At 34.3% G+C, this 20,963-nt stretch overlaps 1 protein-coding gene and 1 long non-coding RNA gene across 5 annotated transcripts; one reads left to right on the forward strand and one right to left on the reverse strand.

Moving 5' to 3' along the window:
• The first annotated feature begins 520 nt into the window (after positions 1-520).
• LOC122195951 (uncharacterized) lies at positions 521-2,304 on the forward strand. Its single transcript, XR_006187084.1, has 3 exons — positions 521-1,088; positions 1,400-1,482; positions 1,556-2,304. It is a non-coding gene; the product is annotated as an uncharacterized LOC122195951 (long non-coding RNA).
• Positions 2,305-7,656: 5,352 nt separating this feature from the next.
• On the reverse strand, positions 7,657-10,918 carry LOC111903932 (mediator of RNA polymerase II transcription subunit 19a). Of its 4 annotated transcripts, none has more exons than XM_042898263.2 (8): positions 10,736-10,918; positions 9,758-9,824; positions 9,024-9,325; positions 8,766-8,933; positions 8,609-8,668; positions 8,372-8,513; positions 8,216-8,295; positions 7,657-7,880 (listed from the first exon to the last, which is right to left on the reverse strand). In XM_042898263.2, exons 2-6 carry the CDS (start codon positions 9,786-9,788, stop codon positions 8,472-8,474), a joined length of 603 nt encoding a protein of 200 aa, XP_042754197.1. In that variant the 5' UTR covers positions 9,789-9,824; positions 10,736-10,918; the 3' UTR covers positions 7,657-7,880; positions 8,216-8,295; positions 8,372-8,471. The 4 variants fall into 4 exon arrangements, with proteins under 4 accessions (XP_042754197.1, XP_023755467.1, XP_023755466.1 ...); XM_023899699.3 differs by lacking the exon at positions 7,657-7,880 and adding an exon at positions 7,980-8,161 and having other exon boundaries at positions 8,261-8,295; XM_023899698.3 differs by lacking the exon at positions 7,657-7,880 and adding an exon at positions 7,980-8,094.
• Between the last annotated feature and the right edge of the window lie 10,045 nt (positions 10,919-20,963).

Below are 20,963 nucleotides of genomic sequence, written 5' to 3' on the forward strand. Positions count from 1 at the left end.
ATTTAATCATATAAAATAATGGCGTAATGATTAACCAAAAATTTAAATATCCCAAAAGCAATCATACTATTTTGTTGATGTTGTAAAACATTCACATCATTTTCTAATTGCTATTATCATCTCTCGATCTCTCCCACAAAGACACACATAGTCGAACTATCGATATTAGTTTTCTCACAATGCTCATATGTTATGATTGCTTAATAGATTTGTTATCTAATAATAATGTAAAATTGTAAAGTAGATTATAATATATTTACATTTTTTATATAAGCCATAGTTGCGTTTCTCCTCAGTTTAGCCATCGTGAATTGTTTTCGTGACCAAACAAGTTATACCGGACCGAAAAATATCCTAGACCTATAAAATGTTCAAATTACATCCTAATTTATATGTTTTTTAATTGTGAGGTGCCTTTGTGAACAATACCTCCATCTGATTGGCTGAAATTTGGTTTTTTTATCAACACTATCAATGGTTGATTTTTTTTAACTACTCTTATTAATGCCTTCCACCACTTGTTACACAACATGTCTTAATCTTCTTTCCTCTTCCATTAACGTGGCGTTTACCTGATGTCACCGACTTTGTAACTCAATCATATTAGGATTGGTGTCGCCATATCTAATAGCTAGCGAACATCATAAACGATGAAGGAAGCTCATCGCTTCAACCTCCCTTCACTCATTATGTAATTCATGAGTATCAGAAACCTTACATTTATCGACACCTCCTTCCACTTTCTCCACTCCTGCTGTTTGTCGCCTGCCACCGCCTTTATCCTCTCAATTAGGTCAATTTTTGTATTGATTTTATTCAGATTCGGGAATATACCTTAAGGAACAGGGAAGGGTATGGGTGTAATAATCGACCGATTGGTGGATTAGTTTACCGAGGGTTAGTGTACTCTCCTTCTTCCACAAAGGATCCTCTCTATTGTCATTTCTTCTTTTCCTCCCATCAAAACCTCCACATCCTCTCATCATCGGCTTCTTATCCATCGTTGTCTACTCCCTTCGGTTTCCAATCGAAGCTTGTGGTAGAAGAAGACGATGGGCCAGCAGTAGCACGCCCAATCATCTCTACAGGTAAACTCTAGCGCTCTCTCTATTTATGTTTTTTTTTTCCAGTGAGAACCGATTAATTTGAGGTTAAATAGGGTTTTTCCCTTGCTCCTCAGTCCTTGACTCTTCCGAGTTTTGAGCGACTGGAAAAGAAATTCGTCAAATCGAGTATATCAGAAAAACGTAATTTTATGTGTTTTATTTTTCAGTACTCTCTCTCTCTCTCTCTCTCTCTCTCTCTCTCTCTCTCTCTCTCTCTCTCTCTCTCTCTCTCTCTCTGTTTGTTTTACATATCAATTCCATTTTTAATACTATTTGTTAACTTGCATGTGTAGCCGTGACTCTACTTGATTATGGTGCCAGGAATGTTCAAAGTATTAGAAACACAATCCGATATCTGGGTCTCGATATCAAAGATGTAGGTTCTTTTGATCTTATTTCTGCAATGGTGAATATGAACAATTAACAACGCCATAATATATCTTGTTCAGGTTGAAACACCGGAAGACATTGTGAATGCAAAGAGTATTATTGTTCTTAGGGTTGGAGCATTTGCTGCAATGATAGACAACAGGTAAGTTTTACACATCATATTTACAATGTTTTTTCATCCATTAACAAACAAAATTAAGATTTATTTGAGAGATTCAGCAGCTAGAGATGAGTTTCCTCATTGTGTTTAGCGGGTCAAAGGCACCAATGTCGGCCCATGGTGAGTTTCCCATGGAGATTCTTCGAACCAGCAAACCGAGATTTATTTGAGAGATTCAGTAGCTAGAGGTGAGTTTCCTCACTGTGTTTAACGGGTCGAAGGCACCAACATCGACCCATGGTTTATTATGATTAGGATGTTAGTTGTCTGTGTGACTTTTGCATTTAAGATATTGATATGTATATTGGGCATGGCCCGATGACTATCATGTATGCTATTTATCTTTGTGATTATTGCATGTGTTTATATGATTATATGTTTATATGTATATCGGGCGGCGTCTGATGCCAGGCAGGGTCTGATGACTGCCAGATTTGTTCTGAGCGGGGCCTGGTGACGGGCAATGCCCATTATATGTTTGATATGTATGGTATGTGGTATTTGGGAACTCACTAATTTTTGTGCTTACTATTAGGAATAAATCTCTTATGTAAATTAGTTATTTTGTTTCCTTTTATTCATGTTGTAATTGTATATATATTTGTTTCAATACTTCAATAATATTGAAGGGAAATCATTCTCACATGGTATCAGCCAAAAATCGCTTCTAAACCTAATCGGCTACCCTTTAATTGGCGAAGTTTTTTCTTCTTCTAATGGCTTCTTCTCCCTCTGATAACACCTAAACGGGAACAACGTGGTCGCTCCTCAACGTGGTGTATATAAAAATCGAAGTTTTTGGTCTAAATTTTTGGGATGTTATAGGTTTGACCAGGTCAAATGCAAATCCCTACTTTATAGTCACCAGCCTTTGATAACTTTTTTCTATTACCGGTATAGTCAGTTAAGTTGATGGCTTTTGATTTTTTTTTTCATTGATGTTTACATAAAAGCCATTATATTTTGGCCATTTTTCCGGTTTAACCACCATAAATTAGTTTATTCCACTAAATTCATCAAACTTTGTTTTTTTTATTGCAACATTTTGACATATATATGGTATCGCATAATATATTTTTTTCCGATATTACATGTTGTATGTTGGATGGCATTTCATTTGCAATGTTGTGTATGCCGAATCATTTTCGTGATATCTATTGGCAGGGTTAGACTCCCCTTCCGCTCTTGATCAATCTAGTTAAAGAAACATGTGATCGACATGCCTTCTTCGGCTTTTGGATCCAATTTTTGATTTTATAACTTCGGATTAGATCAAAATATGGAGTGTGAATTGCAATTCTATTTAGGATCACATAAATAAAGGAACAAACTTAATATGTAAATTTTTTAAGAGTTATGTACTGGTTCTAAAAAAAAATAGGGGGGGGGGGGGGGGGGGGGGGGGGGGGGCGGTACCCCTTAAGAAGATCTGTCCCTTGTCGTTGCAAAAAAAAAAGTCATCAACTTAATCAGATATACTGGAAAGAGAATTAAGACATGGTGATCCCTTGTCCACATTTTTGTTCATCCTTGGCTCCATGCTATGGATACGATCACAGTTGGTCTTTATCGTGGTCTAAAGGTTGGTAATACTAATCACATGGTCTCACACCTTTTTTAGACATATGATAGTATTGTTGTTAGGTGAGTGATAGATTCATAATATAGGCAATATGGTCATGATTTTAGGGTGTTTTTACTTAGCTTCATGATTAAAATTGAACTTGCAAAAATCTAATATGTATGGAGTTGGTTGGATCATAGAGTGGTTGTCTGGTTGAGTAGTGTGCGTTACTCATCGGGTGCAATGTTGATAAGTTTGGATCCATGTAGGTCTAAGAATGGATACAATTTCTGGGTGGAAGCCGATTACACAAAGACTTCAAGATAGGTTGTCTAGATGGAAAGTTGTTATCAATTGGAGTGGTTGTATGTTGTTGAGTTCAGTTTTTGGAAATATGGGAATTGTGTATCAATGATCTATACACATTTTATTCATTAGCTAGAATTATGTTTTATCTTAGACTATAAACTTCAAATTTTTGGGATTCTATATAAATTATAAAATTTTGGAGGAACTATGTCTCCTAATTCCTACCTATACACATGCGAAAGGACCCATTTTAATTTTGTAGCCCTAAAAGTCAAACTAGCCTACCCTACAATTTTATTGTTCAACATTAGTGTGTACGTATAGGTGTACCCGAACATGGACCATGCATAAAATAAAATGCTTAAAACGACAGCATATCATACAAAAGTGAAACATGAAACCTGATATAAAACATTTGGATGGATACAAACCAAAAAGCCAATGAGGACAAAAGAAAAATGTGGCCACAAAACAAGAAAAAGTAAGTAGTGAAAGGAACCCCACCCAAATGGGTGAATGTTATTGAGGAAGCCAAGAAAGCAAGACCTAATTTTCTTTTTGTCTCCACTAATTTACAAAGAGTATTCAATTACTAATTATGTTTTTCTTTTTCTTTCTTTCTTGATAATTTTATTTTAAACATATAATGAACTAACTACTCTTATGTGAATGTTGTCGTTTGCTCATCAAAACTAAAAAGTACGAAAGATTAGATCGATAAATCTCCAGCTGGAACATACATACAACAAAATCAAGATTGATAACATTAAATTGGGTCTGGATTTTTTTTTTCTTTCTAATGAGACGATATGGTTTATATCAAACCCACTGAGGCCTCATAAAAATTTATTGTAAAATATTATTAAGTAAATTTGTTACCGTTAAATGCAAAATTGAAAGTTAATGACAAACATCTTGTAAATTCATTACCACAACATCATATATTTACTCATTAATAAATTAGAACTATTACAAGCAATTATATATATATATATATATATATATATATATATATATATATATATATATATATATATATATATATATATATATATATATATATAAAGACAATGCATTACTATTTTCGAAACATCGACCATTTTCTAATAATTTTATAAGCAAATTCATCTACTACACTTTTGATTATCAATATTCTCAATAAACTTGTTTTCAATCAAAATCAAAGTCAAAGAGTTTAATCTATCTTGAGACATGGTCGATTGTAAATAAGATTTTAAAAGCTTTAGTTTTAAAATGTTTATTGCCGTTGATATAATTGTAATAGGAATAGTCAATAAAAATATATTCTAGACAAGAAACTTGATAAGTTTTTATCATTTTTAAGAAATTTAGTAGTTTGTTAGTTGTATTATTTTCAATTGGAAAATATTTTTGTAACAATTTGAGTTCATTGAATAAACCATCAACACTAATGTCTAAGATATGACCATTTTGCAACCTATTTTTAAGATTTTTTGCAACTTGCCTTGAACTCATTGATATTTAATGACTTCAACTTTTTTCGTTGTAAATAAAAAGCCAAAAATATATTCGTTTGTATTGTTCAAACATTCACTCTAATAAACCAATAGATTGATCAAACTATATACACAAAATATTGATCCTAAATAACTCTGGAGGTGAAAGTTCATTTACCCATTTTGATGACCCAACGTCATCAAAATGTTCTTTTTTTTTAAGGGTTATTGTCACTGTAGCCCAACAATGTTTAGTATATTAGTTTAAATGGTCTCTCGTGGTTATTTTTTGCCTTTAAAGGGTACTAACTTGTGTTTTACCGGTTAATTTAGTACATTTACCCATTTTTGAAGGTTACAGTGCCATGTCAACTGCCAACTAGGCAGGTGAGTCAACAATGATGTGGTGAGTCGACTCATCGTTGCCAGGTGTGTTTGTGTGGATTACCAGGTGTGTTTGTGTGGTATGTTATAGCAACAAAAACCACCATTGATTCACAACCTCCAAAAATCACAGCATCACTACCCCTTATTTGGGTACACATAAATCGATGGGTTCTTAGCGATCATCTTCAACTCCACGAGATATGGGTTTTGACGATGATTACGATGGAGACGAAGATGAAACAAATTTAGATGATAAGATGATTAGAGATGATAATCATGTGATACCTTGGTCATCTTGGCTGCCTTCACTGACATCTAGTTCCTCGGGAAGAAAAGAGTACTTTAGGAGTTTAGAAACCGATTTCAAGAAAACAATTTGATTTTCAAATTGATTTCAAGCAAACATCTTAGAAAAAACGGTTTCAGAAACTGATTTCAAGCAAACATTTTGATTTAGAGAATTGATTTTATATGCCGATTTCAAACATACATGTTAATTCCAGAAACCGATTTCAAGAAACATTTCGACTTAGAAAATCGATTTTAGATACCGATTTCAAGCAACCACTTCAATTTTATAAACAAGTTCAGTTCTAATAGACAAAATTACTCACCACAATGGTTCGTGAACCTTTGAAGATGGAAAGGAGCGGCGATGGTTAGTGAAGGAAAGGAGCGGCGAAATCGATTAGGGTTCGATTTCATCGAGGTAACATCAGTTTCATCTTCACTGGTCTTCATCTTCATTAGTTTTTCTCTCTAGATCTATTTAACAACTATTAAAGAAGGGATGAACTTGGTTTTTAACCAAAAGATCGGTATGGGTTTCTGTTTGAACAAAAAACAATGACGGGTTTTCCTTACCCTGGAAAAAGAAGGAATGCATCCCATCCACACTAAGCCTTCAATCGATCTTCACCATAACAGACTCTATGCTTGGTGTTCGATTCTACCAGAGTGAACATCAGGGCCACCGCTGGAGCCAAAGAAGACAGCAACGGAGCCGGAGAAGACAACATCAGAGCAGGTGAAGATGGAAGATGGTAAGGGATTTGATCGGATTCGGGTTCTAAAGAAAGCATTACATTCGGTGTTACACGTGGCAATTGAGTTGACATTTAAACCTGCTGATTATGATGGGTGTCACGGGTGACCCCTTCAAATTTTCCAGAATGACCTTTTAAAACCTAAAAATACAAGTTTGTGCCCTTCAAATGCAAAAAATAGTCACGAGGGACCATTTAAACCAATATATTAAAGTTTGTTGGACAACAATGACAATAACCCTTTTTTAATTCTTCTTTTAATATTTTTCTCAACAAACAATAGATAAATTCCCAAATAGAAGCAATAACTTTCACACAATCAAAATCCTTCTCAAAACAATATACTTAAGTTGAATTTTACAATAATAGCAACACCGTAATTATATATTTATCACATAATTTTGAGGCCCCTTAAAATGAGAGGCCCCATTCAACCGCACCTCTCTCGCACATCCGTAGGGCCACCACTGGTTTATATAAGGAATTAAGTTTGAGTTGTTAATCTGCAACTAAACGAAATTACAGGCCTTTTTATACGAATGAGAATCACCTTTCATATCATCTTATATAGATCACCTCATCCAAATCTAATTTTACTAAGGACTTTGATTAAAAAAAAAAAACATTGTTGTCTTTTGTCCAACTTTTCAATTTGGTAAGCTTTTCAGTTATTTTTACTAAGCATCATAAAGTTGGACATAGCCTTGATGACTTACTATGAATGTGCATCCACAACAATGAAGATTTTTCCTTTTGGCTTTCAGGTTCATTTTTTTTTCATTTAAACAATCCAAAAAAAAAAAAAAAAAAAAAAAAAAAAAAAAAAAAAGAAACTCATGGTATTAGAAACCGCATATACGTAACTTATTTTATTTATTTTTATTTTTATTTCTTTATTTATTTTTATTTCTTTATAAAACTATTAAATGTTATATATCTAAATGTTATGTAATTTCAAGCTTTTAATATAGTTTTATACATGTTCAATAAAAATAAAAATAGATGTAACAAAATAAAAGTGAAAAATATATTTCAATAAAAAAAAATATAAATAAAAGAAGGTAAATAATATGGAGAGCTTTTTTTTTAAATGATGTTTCTAATTTGTACAAGTCAATGTGTATTAAATATAAAAACGGCTTATATTGAAAAAAAAAAAACCAAACACATACATAAATCGATAAATAAATAAATACGAACGTCTTAAAAAGAGTGATTCGTTCCAAAAAAGTACTACTTTTTTTTATCAGAAACATCAGTGTTTTGACATCTTTGACACTCGGTTACAGCTAATAACGACATAAGTATTTCATGCGTTTATTTATAATTTTATACTATACCATTTTCTGGTTCAATTCCATTCTCTATTCGTGGCTTTCGTTTCTCAAGTCAAAAAGAAACCAGAATTTGTTAATCTCCACGCACTAGAAAACAAAAAATCTAAAAAATAAAACCAATAAGACCAAATTAATCTCAACATATCATTAATATGCAACATAATAGTAATACCATCTCTAGGACAGTAAAATGATCGGAACAAACATGAACAAGCACCTCTTTATAAAATAAAATAAAATAAGTAAAAACAAATACAAAACAACCTTTTGAAAGGTTTATGTTCTCCATTTGATTTACACACATCCTCGCATCTTTTCTAAAATGCAACAAAATTGATATCAATGTTCACTACCAGACTTTCATGCAAGAGGGTGTATATAAACCTAATGACGTTCATTAAATATTCAATGATTAGGATAACTAATTCATTTATATACCTTTTCTATAATCAATTTGAACCTTGGATTAACAGGTTAATTCACCTTCTTAATGATATTCGGTTGCTCTTTGGATAGTTCTGCACAGTATAACAAACCAAATAATATGATTTATTATTTTATTTATAATCATATGACAAAAGCATGAGTATGTACCTTAATTAGTTTGACTATAGTAAGGACCTCATTGAAATTTCAAAATACAATATCTGAGGACAAAACAAAAGGTACATAGACCACATGTGATTTTCATTTTTCAAGCTGCTATCCTTATTGCACCAAATCTGTCCATCTTATGCTACAAAAATATCAAGATTGAGGTAAAGAGAATATAAAAAGATAAATGAAAAAAAAAAACGCAAATTTGAAGCGAAAAAAGTTGATCAAATTCACCTTACTGTTCTTGTGCCTGTGAATGCCATTGAGGTCCTCATCTCCATCATGCTTCCTTTTCTGAAACCATTAAAAAATGATAGTATTTTTACTAAAAAGTCTTGATATTTCTGAAAAAGAAAAAGAATTAGAAGATAATAACAGCATCTATTCTAACCTTGTCATTGGGTTTCTTCAAGTTTTCAGCACCAAAATCATGATGTTTACTTCGATGTTTGTGTTTTTTATGCTCTTTATTCTTGTCCTTGTGTTTTTTATGCTTCTTTTCTTTATCCTTAGATTCACTTTTAGATATTCCAACTTGGGTAGGAATCCCCTTTTCCGACTACAAAACAAAAAAAGATATGATATTATTGAAAATGAGAAGTTACATATACAGTAATGATTAATCTAAATAAGTAACACTATTGCTTACAGGTGGCAAGTCAATAGGAAAAGTTTCCCTCAAGTAAAAGGCGTCCCTGAGGGCGTTTAGGTCAAATGGTTGAATGCGTGTATTTGTGACTCTTGATTTTGAGAAGGATGTATTTTCCTTTTCAATGAGCTGATTCAATTCCATTCCTTCACCTTTCCGAATCACTGTATCTCCAACAACATTACGAAGGTGATGTGCATCTGAAATGGATAAAGGAAGCGATTTCTTGCAGAAGAGCTCATAATGAGGGAATAATTTGTAGTAATTTATAAGATCCACACCACCCGTTAGTTCCTTTGGACCTAGATTGTGAATAGCATAAAACAGATGGTTATTTTTGGAATAAAAGATTAGAAAAAACAAGTCTTTTCGAACTAGCTATAGCATAGGCTAAAAGTGAAACCACTCAGAATCTTTTTGTAAAGAAAAAAGGATGTGCAAGATGATGAATAAGATCAGAAGAAATCTTAGCAAGATTCCCACTTTATGTATTAATGGAATGTAATAAATCTAAGAAACACAAATGAATGACAAAGCTTGTGTGATTTTTAGGTCATATAATAGTAGTAATTACTGTTTCTGTAATATAAGCAGGCAGTGACAGAAATAAGTTATGCAATCACAGGGCCTTAGGTATGAATATGTTAGATTGATAATTGAGCACGAATCTTATAAGATAAATCCCACAAAAAGAGTACATGTTTATTGCACAAAGTGCAAAAAATTTAACTTACCTCTTCCAAACCTCTTGCTTTCAGGATCCATCAGTCAGTATCTCATACAAGCATATACCATTATCACCTGAGATTTTATAGTAAGAATCATAAATTGTTCAAAGACACTTCTACATCTTCTCTTAAATATGCACACAATCATTGTTTTACGCATCAACGAATACCTAAGAAGTGCATGAACATATGAGCATACAGGGGGCTTGGATTTTGGCATTTTAAGAAATATAGCAATTTGAGTTCAGTTTGTATGCATATATGTGTGTGTCTATACATAGAACACATGATTTGTTAAACCAAAACTGAAAGAAAATAACTAAACAAACAAAAGGAACAATGGGCATATAAAGTCCACTGCTCGGTTAAGGAAATAAAAATAACCATAACAAAAAATAAGCAAAACCCTTATCAAATCGATTCGGTTTCCTGAAACATCATTGTTTCACTACCTACAATACATCAATAAAAAAAATTCCTTTTAATTTGGGTTATCAATCAGATGAGTATGGGTTGCAAAATTTACAACTTAACTTATACTTGCTACAAGACTTATCAAACAAAAAATAACAACCAACATAAATACATGATGATAACTTGCTCTAAGCTATATACTGAATCCTAATTAAAACCCTATTATCTTGTGCATGTGAATCAACCTCCAAAGAATCAAATTCTTGAAAATCAAAAGTCAAAACTATCATTCGATTCAACTGTCATTCAAACCAGATAACGACAAAAACAAGTACTTTTCGAATGCCAACCAGATTTTCATTCGTATTCTACCCTAAATACCACACTAAACAGCACTACACTTGCTATATATTAAGCTCTATTGCCTTAGCTTAGCACAAGATCCAGCCTCAACTCTTCTGAACACTTTTTATAATCGAAAAGTCAATTACTCAATCTATAGCCCCAATAACTACATATGTTCTTAATTTTTTTTTTGCATCGCCTTGCAATGCGTAGAGCTTACTATACCTGTTACAATAGATATTATCGGAACTCAAAGTCGACTAATTTATCAGCAAATTTAACAAAATCGAGTGGCTAATCACTACAATTGACGAAATCAAGAGGTGATTCTTCGGGTGTGTAGTCGGTTTCCTCTTCAACCCAAATAAACCCTAACACCGTTAAGGGAGGCTAGAAGAGTTGAAATTGGATTCTCGTATGAATTTATATAGTTGGACATAAGTGCCCTCGATCCAACACTAGTTCCAAGGGTAGTTCCAGTCATTTTTATAAGTCTAGGCTACGGATCAAAGTGGGTCCAAAACCCGACACATATGGACTTAGACTCAAAAAACCGAGAACCGGTTAACGAGATTTTGTAGAACCGAAAATCAGACTGATATATAAGAACTGATTACGGTTTGGTTCTGGATATGATATCGGGTAAATCAGGTCTAGAACTGAAAAATCTAGAAATATCAAAGTGGAGGGTGGAACCCGATAAAGTGGGTTTAGAATCAGGAAAACCGATTTTTTTTGGTAATTACATACTACTTAGTGGGTTGAACTTTGAAAATTTACAGCTTTGATATCTCGACTTTAGGGGAATGTAAGTCATTGAATATAAACTTGAAATTGATAAAATTGTAGTTTAAAATCATGTACAAACTCTAAACTACACTCTGGAAAAAAATTGTATGTCAATCCGACTTTAACGAATGAGATATACATGTCTTAACATTTTTCACATAATATAAAGTATAAAAACAAATCGATGAAAATTTAAAAAATTTCAGCTTTGATATCCTAACTTTGGGGGATTGTAATTCATTGAATATTAAACTAAAAATGACAACATTATAGTCTAAACTCACCTAGAAACTCTAAACTACAAGTTAGGAAAAAATTTCATGTCAATCCAACTTCAAACGAATTAGATATTTATGTTTTACAGTTTTCACATAATGCAAAAAAACTAAAAAATTTCAGCTTTGATATCTCGATTTTGGAGAATTGTAAGTCAATAAATATAAAACTAAAAATGACAAATTTATAGTCTAAAATCATGTACAAACTCTAAACTACATGTTGAAAAAAATCACATGTCAATCCGGTTTGAAACGGATGAGATATATATATTTTAAACTTTTCATAAAAATCGGTTTTGGCCCCTAAAAGTGGTTTCGGTTCCTAACACCAGTTCCGATTCTTAAACCTAGATTACCCGGAACCCAGATAAAATCATTATTTAAACCCGGAACCGAAAACCGATTCTATATATGTCGGTTCTAACAGTTCCGGTTTCGGTTCGATTCCGGTTCCGTTCCGGTTTTTCGGTTTTAAATCTCATCCCTAGTCTAAACCGCTAAAGAGTTGGCGCAAGTCTCTACATTTTAAGGTCGTCCTAATTTTTTGTAAAACAATTTTATCAAGAGAAATTAAAGGATATATTTAGCACGCCTAAACTGCTTTTTTTTTTTATCATCAGACAAATCCATTAAATCCAGCTCCTAAACTACTATTTTGTTCATAAGGTTGGTAGGAATGATGTCATATTTGTCATAGTCCACATAGGCGTTACATTAGATTTGTCACACTGCAGTAAAAAGTTATCATTTACATGGCATGAGTTATCGTGCTATTTTTTAATACTTTATTTATATAAAGAAATCAATATAAACAAATTATTTTAATAAAACTTAAATTTCATTAACTTGAAAGGAAATCACATACTTGAAAATAAAAACATAACACATTATTATATAATATTAAAGCCCATCGTTGTTACCAATTTCAGATTTTGAACACACTACTTCGTACATATTGATATTTTCCATCATTCTTTACCAATTAACGATTTCGAACACACTACTTTGTATATATTCACATTGTCGTCCTTCTATGTTTCCATCTTGCTTCTTGGTTAATCCAATATTCCCACCGTCATCGGTTTCATATGTTTTCAAATTATTTGCACTCCTCTGTTTCTTCCTTTCTGACTCTATGGTCTTGACGTTTCCTAAGCCTTCTTGATCAAGAATTTAGAATTTTGATTTATGGGTTTGACGTTTCCGATGCATTCTCGATCAAGAACTTAGTATTTCGATTTTTGTCGCCAACAATATTGTTGTGCTCTTGTAATTGATTTTGATTTCTATTCCATTTTTTATTTTTATTTTGCCTTCTTTCTACCTTTTTGACTCTATAAGATTGACATTTCGAAAGCCTTCTCGATCAAGAATTTAGGATTTTGATTTCTGGGCTTGACGTTTTCGATGCCTTCTTGATCAAGAACTTAATATTTCGAGATGTGGGTGCAAAGGTCGATGACTCAATCAACAAAGACCGTGTACCATATTAGTTCAAGGTCGGCGGACAAATTTCACATTGGATTGGATGTGTATTTGCAGAAGCTAGGACGAAGAAGAAAGATGAAACAGAAATCAAATGAACAAAATCCATGGAGGAAGATACATTCGCTTAACATAATGATTGCTAGGATCACATGTCAAGTCAAATAAGAAATATATAGATATTTCATTATTTCTTTATTGTTGGTGGTGTGCATCATTGAGAGCATTTAAGATCCATCAATAGATTTCAACGGAATTGGACTCATCTCCTTAAGAGAACATGCTCTTTTTTGCAAAACCATTCTCTGTATGTATGATTTCTAAAACATAAATGTAAAGTGTCATTTATAACATACTAGTTTGAAATTAAACTAGTACACAACACCACTAGAAATAGAAACACACAACCCACTAGAAATTAGAAAACAATAGCTTAAATTTGACACCATTTTGGCGACTATCTTACGATTTGTCAAAACTCAACATGTCGGAAAGATTTGGTTTTTTTTTTTTTTTTTTTTTTTTTTTTTTTGAAAAATATGGTTTTTTTTAAAATGAAAATTTGATTAAATGGTAAAAGAAAAAAAAATGGTGAATGTTTTTCTCTCTCATCGGCAGAAACTCACCAAGCTTCATCACCGAACCGAGATCGGCGAGGACCTGGCCCAGTGGTGCTGAGGACTGGACTGACGACCCCGACTCCGTCGAGTCTAATGAGACTTCACTTCCAAACACATTGGTACCACTAGATCAAATACACTTTGGTAAATTACATGATAAGCTAGTTTTTTTTTCGAGCCTTTTTTTCTTAAATTGTTGTGTTTAACAAGTCAAAAAGTGGCTGAAAACTGCATTCTAAGTTTTTTAAAAACCTACTTTGAGTAGGTTTTCAATAGCTTTTTGAAAATTTCCCGAATATACATTTAATTAATTATAAAAAAACATATTTTTCTTAATGTCATTTTATGTCTTTTAGTTAGTTTTAACCAAATATCATTTTTTATCAACTAGTTATTTAGCTAGTCTACCATTCTATCAAGTATAGCTTTTCATTAGCTTATACTAGTTTTTCATTAGTTTTTTTTAATATTCTGAATATACCTTTAATTAATTATTGGAATCTTATTATCCAAAATGTCTTTTTATATCATTTTTATATATTTCAATTAGTTTATCAACTAATTTTTATCAAATGTCATTTTTTATCAACTAGCTTATAAACCTGCAACTAGCTTTTTAGATAGTGTGTCAAGCATAACCAATACTTTCGATTTTTTTCTCCCTATCTTCTTATATATGTTATGAAGTTATGACAAATATCACAATTTAATAAGTTAATAGTATTTTAAGATATTTGTTATTATTTCATATAGATAAAAAGAAAAGTAAAATAAATAATTTCTCATCAGTCAATTTATATAGGATACTTTTAAATCTTAAGTACGTTTGCACTGTGTGGGATTTATAGAAATTTTGTGTATATACATTAGATGATACATAATTTACAGTAAAGTTATCTATAATTATATGTAAAAATACAATTATAGTTTGTAAAAGTGAATTTTTACGTGTTTGTAAAACCATACATGAAGTAAAACAAATATGTGAAAGAGTTAGAAAATTTGAAAAAATAAAATAAAATAAAAAATAGCGATTGTCGTAGACTTGATGAGTGAGGGTTTCACAATGTGATGGATTATTTTATAAAGTATTTCATACAAAAGGACAAAATACGAGAAAATATACTTAGATATTAACACGTGTTTGTTCATGTTCGTTACTTTTGGTTTTTTTGCATTAGATGTTGTAGAGCTCGGAGTCAAATATTTAATGCATAGTAATATTATGATTATAAGAGTTATGGTTTTATGATTTAAAAAATTAGCTTTAATATCTAGTAAATGGTTAGCAACCCAGTTTGATCGTTTATTTATCATCCAATTTGATGTAAAATTATTTTATAGTTGTTTTTTCAATAAAAAGTCACAAATTTGTGAAAATAAAAAGTATCTTTATAAACATGTATACAAATAAATATATAAATAATTTTATAAACGAATTCGTAAAATAATTAAGGTGTAAACTAAAATGCTAAAAAGTAGTAAAACAAAGTTTATTATAAGGCAGATTTTGTGTTGGTGGGCTGGACATCTTTGTGTTGTGTGGGCCGGACTTTCAAAAGCATTCTACAAATTAAACATCTTATACGTTAAAATATGTAATTTTAGTCAACTTACAAGTTAAAATATGTAATTTTAGTTGAATAATATGGGAACGATAGATCTTAAGTTATGTTTTATTAATCAACTAGGCGAGTGTCATGTTGCGTAAGAAAGAATTAAATAATTAAAATATTTATATGTTATTAAAAATAACTTATAAATATTTAGTTCATGTGGGCGTGTTCAGCAAAACTAGCTGGTGGCGGATAGTTTTGTAGTATTTTGTTAAACGCTACGTGAAATAACTTTTGGATTTGGAGTGTTTTGTTTAAACTAAAAGCTAGAAGCTTGTAGTTGTCACAACTGGAAATTTTGTGTCATGTAATCTATACATTCAAGTTAATGTGAATCAAAAACTTCAATCAAATACATTATACAAGTGCTACAAATAGTCATCAAACAATTGGAGACCCTAAAAGTTCTTGTTTAAGTCCATTTTGGGCTAGAACTCCCTTATTGGATCCAAATGGACCAATAAGCTTCCAACTAGACTATCATGGGCTTAGAACCCTAATTGGGCTCTAATTGGACCCACATTTATTTATTTCAACATTTTGGGCCATGTTGGACCTAGAATGAAATGAATTAAAAGCCTTGATACATGAATAACCTAAACTAGTCCAATAAAAATATAAAAATCCTACTACATTCTTTTAGGCTTAAAACATACCCAAGATTAACTCTAATAGTGGGCTTAGGGGCAAAGGCCCAAAATTTTCCTTTCTTCCTTCACATTCTCGACCCAAGGCCCAAATCCAAGGAGATAAGAGATGAAGTTGACTTTGGTTGCCACCTCATCTTTACCCATACGATATCCATGCAATAATTCTCATTCCTCCATGCACATCACCTCAAATATCACTTCTCTTCTCTCCTCTCTCTTGCTCTCGGCCATACACACACACACACCACAAAAATCTCTCAACTCTCTCTCAAGAATACTCAAGAACACTCCTCCCTCCCCTCTCCAAAAATCTCAAAAATTAGGGGCTTTCAAGAGGATCTTGGAAGTTAATCATCATCTAAGGTAAGATTATGCTTGGATCTATGGTTTAGATTCTTTTTGTTATCAAAATCCTTTCCTAATATAAGCAAAAATCGTGATCTTGCATCCTAGAACCATCTCAAACTCGAGATCTACCAAGGAAAGGTGCTAAGGCCAAAAATCACCAAGTTTTCTTCCATCTTTTCTTCCAAAAACCGAAACCACACCCAAGGTGAGCTTCATACCCCCTATTTTCTGTTTTTATGAGTTTTGTCGGGGGGAATACAAGTGAAAGTGTAGATCTATATGTGTTTTGTATGCCTTGTATGATTTCCATGCTTATATGTATGCTTTTGTGTGTTATAATGTTGGATCTAGCCATAAAACCCCTCAAAACCGAGATAAATCTTGTGTGAAATGATTTTAGCTTCAAATATATTTCTACATACAAAGTGTTTCAAGAAAAATGGCTAAGTGGTTTAGTAACAATTTTCTTTGGGTTAAAAACTCAAATTTTGGGCCTAAAATGTGAAAAATACAAAATTAAAGGTCTAAATTGGCATATCACGAATTCTGCTGGATGAAGTGTGCCAAAACAGTTTCCATAAATCAATTTCTGGAAATATACTCATTTAGGGGATTAAAAATATAAATTCCAAGCTTAATGGGCTAAAAATGACATTTTTAGCCCAATGAGGCCCATTATGCGAATTTTCTGTTTTGGAGGGCCAAAACTGTGAATTTATGTAAAACAGTGGACCATAAGTGATCCAAGTCCTTTTCAAAGGTTTAAATGCTTTTCAAATTTAAAAAGGACCAAAGTTGCAAAAATTTTCCAATTTGGGCCAAAATTGTCAAAATTGCGAAAAAGAAGGGTTAAAACCGAGAAAACTGCATTTTTGGGGACTTAAACTGTTTCTATGAAAAATATTAATTTCAATAATTTTTGGTGTGAAAATGTCAAGAAAATTAGTTTAAGGACCAAACCGGGAAGTATTTAATAAAAAGGGTTGAAAATGTAAATTTTACAAACAATGAGGGGCTGAAAACAGAAAAATTTCAAGGCTAATTCAATATACACAAATTGATCAAATAATGGCACCGCGGCTTTCGACGAAATACAATACGTTACAATACCAAAAGTCGTTGTTAAACGAATTGGCTCGGTCTCGAACCAATAGAAATGTACAACTACTAACACTACGACACTACAACACTACGGTTCATACAAATAACGTTTGGGAACTTAGCTTACATACGAGTGTGCACAGACGTCTACGCACCATCTTCGGGCCCCAAAAGTGTAAAATCTTGCTTGTTGGGCCTAGCTAGCCCAATGACCTGATCTTAAGGCCCGAAGACGCATATTTTCTACGAAGTGTTGAGTTTCACCGACTTGGCACAACGTAGAGGGACTTTCAATGGCTTGTATACCACTGGTCCCCAAGGGTCCTTGGTATTGCTAGAAGAGTCTGCATATTTTGCGAGGCGGGTCGGGGACCCCTCGTACGCATATTATCCCCAACCGATTAATAGAGTCATCGAGGCCTTCGTGTCCTCTTACTCTTCGGATGTGGGACGACACATAGTCAGGGCGGCTGGATAACGTGATTTGTACGAACGACGCCTTCGGGATCGTTAGTATTGCTATGAACTGGGCGTTTGTGTAATGCGGGTTTGTAGTAAATAATCATGCTAAAAAATAATCCAACGTCGCCTGGGAATGACACTCCTATCTTTGTAATGATTTCAACGCAACTTAACGGTTTTCAAAGGATTAGGAAAACATCGGGTTTTCCTAGGTTTTTCAAACATATCGGATTCGAAACGCATAAAATTTTTAAATAAACAATTTTCACAAGTATAGAAACAAACAGGCATACCTATGGATCTTCACAAACATTTTCGAAAGTTTTTCATTTCAGAAAATATCGGATTTTCTGGTGGTTTTCAAACAATACAAACATTGGATTTCAAACACTACTTATGAACTCACCAACATTTCATATGTTGACGTTTTTCAAAATACTTGTATTCTCAGGGAACCAGTGAATCAAGGGAAATCATATTCAGTGACGGTTGCCGTTTATTTATGTATGAATTGAACAATTTAATTTTTGGGAATGTAATGTTTAACCAATGTATTTCATGTAAACGCTACTGGTTGTACTGTATTGATGAATGGTGACGAATGTTGTTATGTTTCATATATATTCAATGTTATGGTATTCAATTGAGTCACGACAGCCCCCGGACGTTTCCGCCGTCTGGTTCGGGGGTGTGACAGGTTGGTATCAGAGCTTTGTTTATAGTGAACTAGCATGTCGAGCCATACATTGATATGCAACTATAAACCAAAAAGAGGGACTAACATAACTCTGAACAAAACAAGTAAATAAAACACACTTGCTTGCATTAGGGATAAGGACCTAACGCCGAATCAAACACAAAATACTGGTATCCCGGTTAATTCGGGACTGTTCTTAGTGATACCAAGGAGTGAATGTAGCCTAATCAACTACATTCTCTCCAAGGTAAAACTAACACACGTCTTGATGAGATCGGGATAGCTAGGGAACCTAAAACTATACCCTTTATCACCAAAAAGAGAACGTCTGTTTAGTCTGCAATAGTGGAAGAGGCATAGGATAATATTAGTGAACTTTTACGTGTTTTGCTATGTGTTGCGAATCTATGATTGTATGCTAAATGATAGAAGTACTTAAGTTCGTGCCATACACCTAGTCAGTAGGACCACAACCTCACGGAAACCACGTACACTCAACATCTTTCCGTTTCGTGACAAGAAGATGCCTCTCTGACCTACTCGCGGAAACCCAAGACCAACCCCGCCCGAAGTTGACTCCACTGCTTTCCAGGCAGCCGTGTCTGCTGCGGTCACAGCAGCTATGGCACAACTTCACCGAGGGAACAACGGAGGAGGTAACGGGCAAGGATCCGGAAGTTCGAACAACGGGACGAACCAAGGACTCACTAAAACGTGCACCTACAAGGATTTTGCGAACGCTAAACCCCGAACTTTCAACGGCACTGGAGGAGTGATCGCTCTGAAGCGATGGATCGAGAAGATGGAGTCGGTATTCGAGATATGCGAGTGCCCCGAGCAGATGAAGGTGAAGTTCGCGGCCTGCACTTTCGTGGACCAAGCACTCACTTGGTGGAATGGTCACGTAGAAGCTATGACACTCCCTGTCGCCAACTCTATTCCCTGGGCAGAAATGAAAGAAATGTTAATGGCGGAGTACTGCCCCCGAGGCGAAATACAGAAGATGGAGCAGGAACTATGGAATCTCACGGTGCAGAATGGGAACATCGATGCTTACATATCGAGATTCAGTGAACTATCTCTGTTGTGCCCGGGTATGATTACATCAGAAGGAAAGAAGATTGAACGATTCATCTGGGGACTAACATCCCCTATTCAAGGGAATGTGATAGCTGCGAACCCTGAAACGTTTGACAGTGCAAAGAGATTGGCAAAGAGACTATATGATCATAACCACAAAAAGGGCGAGAAACCGGTAGAGACTGAGAAGAAGAAGGAGAGTGATGGTAAGAAAGGATGGAACAACAAGAGAAAGGGGCGTCAGGGCCCCGAGACCTCTAAAAAGCAGCAAACAGTGGCAGTTAACGTTGTCACTGCGCCGGTTCCAGCCACACCACATGCTCCAGCCTCAGCTGCTTCAAATGCTTCAAGACCCTATTCCGGTAATCTTCCCAAATGCAACAAGTGCGGTTTCCATCACCAAGGAGAATGTAGGGAGTTCCATTGCACCAGTTGCAACCGAAGGGGACACACTGCAAGGTTCTGCAGGACTTATCCTTCTCAGAACCAGAGTCAGGGAAACAACCAGAACAACAACAACCACCGCAATAACAACAACACCAATGCCGGCAGCAACAACACAGGGCCTAGCCACACCTGTTTCGGGTGCGGAAGGACGGGACACTTCCGTCGAGATTGCCCTAACAACAACAACTCAGGAAACAGAGGAGCAGGAAGAATGCTGACTATGGGTCAGAGTGATGCAGTTCAGGACCCCGCAGTTGTGGCCGGTACGTTCCTCCTAAACCACACTTATGCATGCATCTTATTTGACACCGGAGCGGAGCGAAGTTTCGTAAGCGAGAAGTTTAAACATTTATTAAAACAACAACCCCATAAGCTAAATGAAACCTATACGGTGGAAATGGCCAATGGGAAAACCGAATCCACTAGGGAGATCTACATCGGATGTACCCTAACCCTCAATCAACACGTCTTACGAATAGATCTGATGTCAGTATCAATTAGGAGTTTCGATGTGATTATCGGCATGGATTGGTTAAGCCCCCACCATGCTGAGATTATGTGCCATGAGAAGGCCATTCGCCTTCGCCTCCCAAATCACGAAACCCTAGTAATTTACGGAGATAAACCCAGTACGAATCTTCGTCTCATCTCGTGCATCCAAGCACAAAAACACTTGCGAAAGAACAACTTGGCGTTCTTGGCTCACATAGTGGACAAGACCAAAGAAGAAACTAACATCCAAGACATTCCAGTAGCGTGTGAATTTCCGGACGTGTTTCCCGAAGATCTTCCAGGAGTACCCCCAGAGAGACAGGTTGAGTTTCGAATCGACCTCGTTCCAGGAGCAATTCCTCTCGCTAAATCACCATATCGGTTGGCA

The sequence above is a fragment of the Lactuca sativa genome, chromosome 9 (assembly GCF_002870075.4).
Source record: "Lactuca sativa cultivar Salinas chromosome 9, Lsat_Salinas_v11, whole genome shotgun sequence".
Classification (NCBI taxonomy): Eukaryota; Viridiplantae; Streptophyta; class Magnoliopsida; order Asterales; family Asteraceae; genus Lactuca; species Lactuca sativa.

Coding starts and splice junctions, on each gene's coding strand:
- LOC111903932 (XM_042898263.2), bottom strand. CDS start 9,788: ATGGATCCTGAAAGCAAGAGGTTTGGAAGAG. Junction 8,934..9,023: donor TTCCTATTGACTTGCCACCT/GTAAGCAATAGT, acceptor TTTGTTTTGTAG/TCGGAAAAGGGGATTCCTAC. Junction 8,669..8,765: donor TGAAGAAACCCAATGACAAG/GTTAGAATAGAT, acceptor TAATGGTTTCAG/AAAAGGAAGCATGATGGAGA.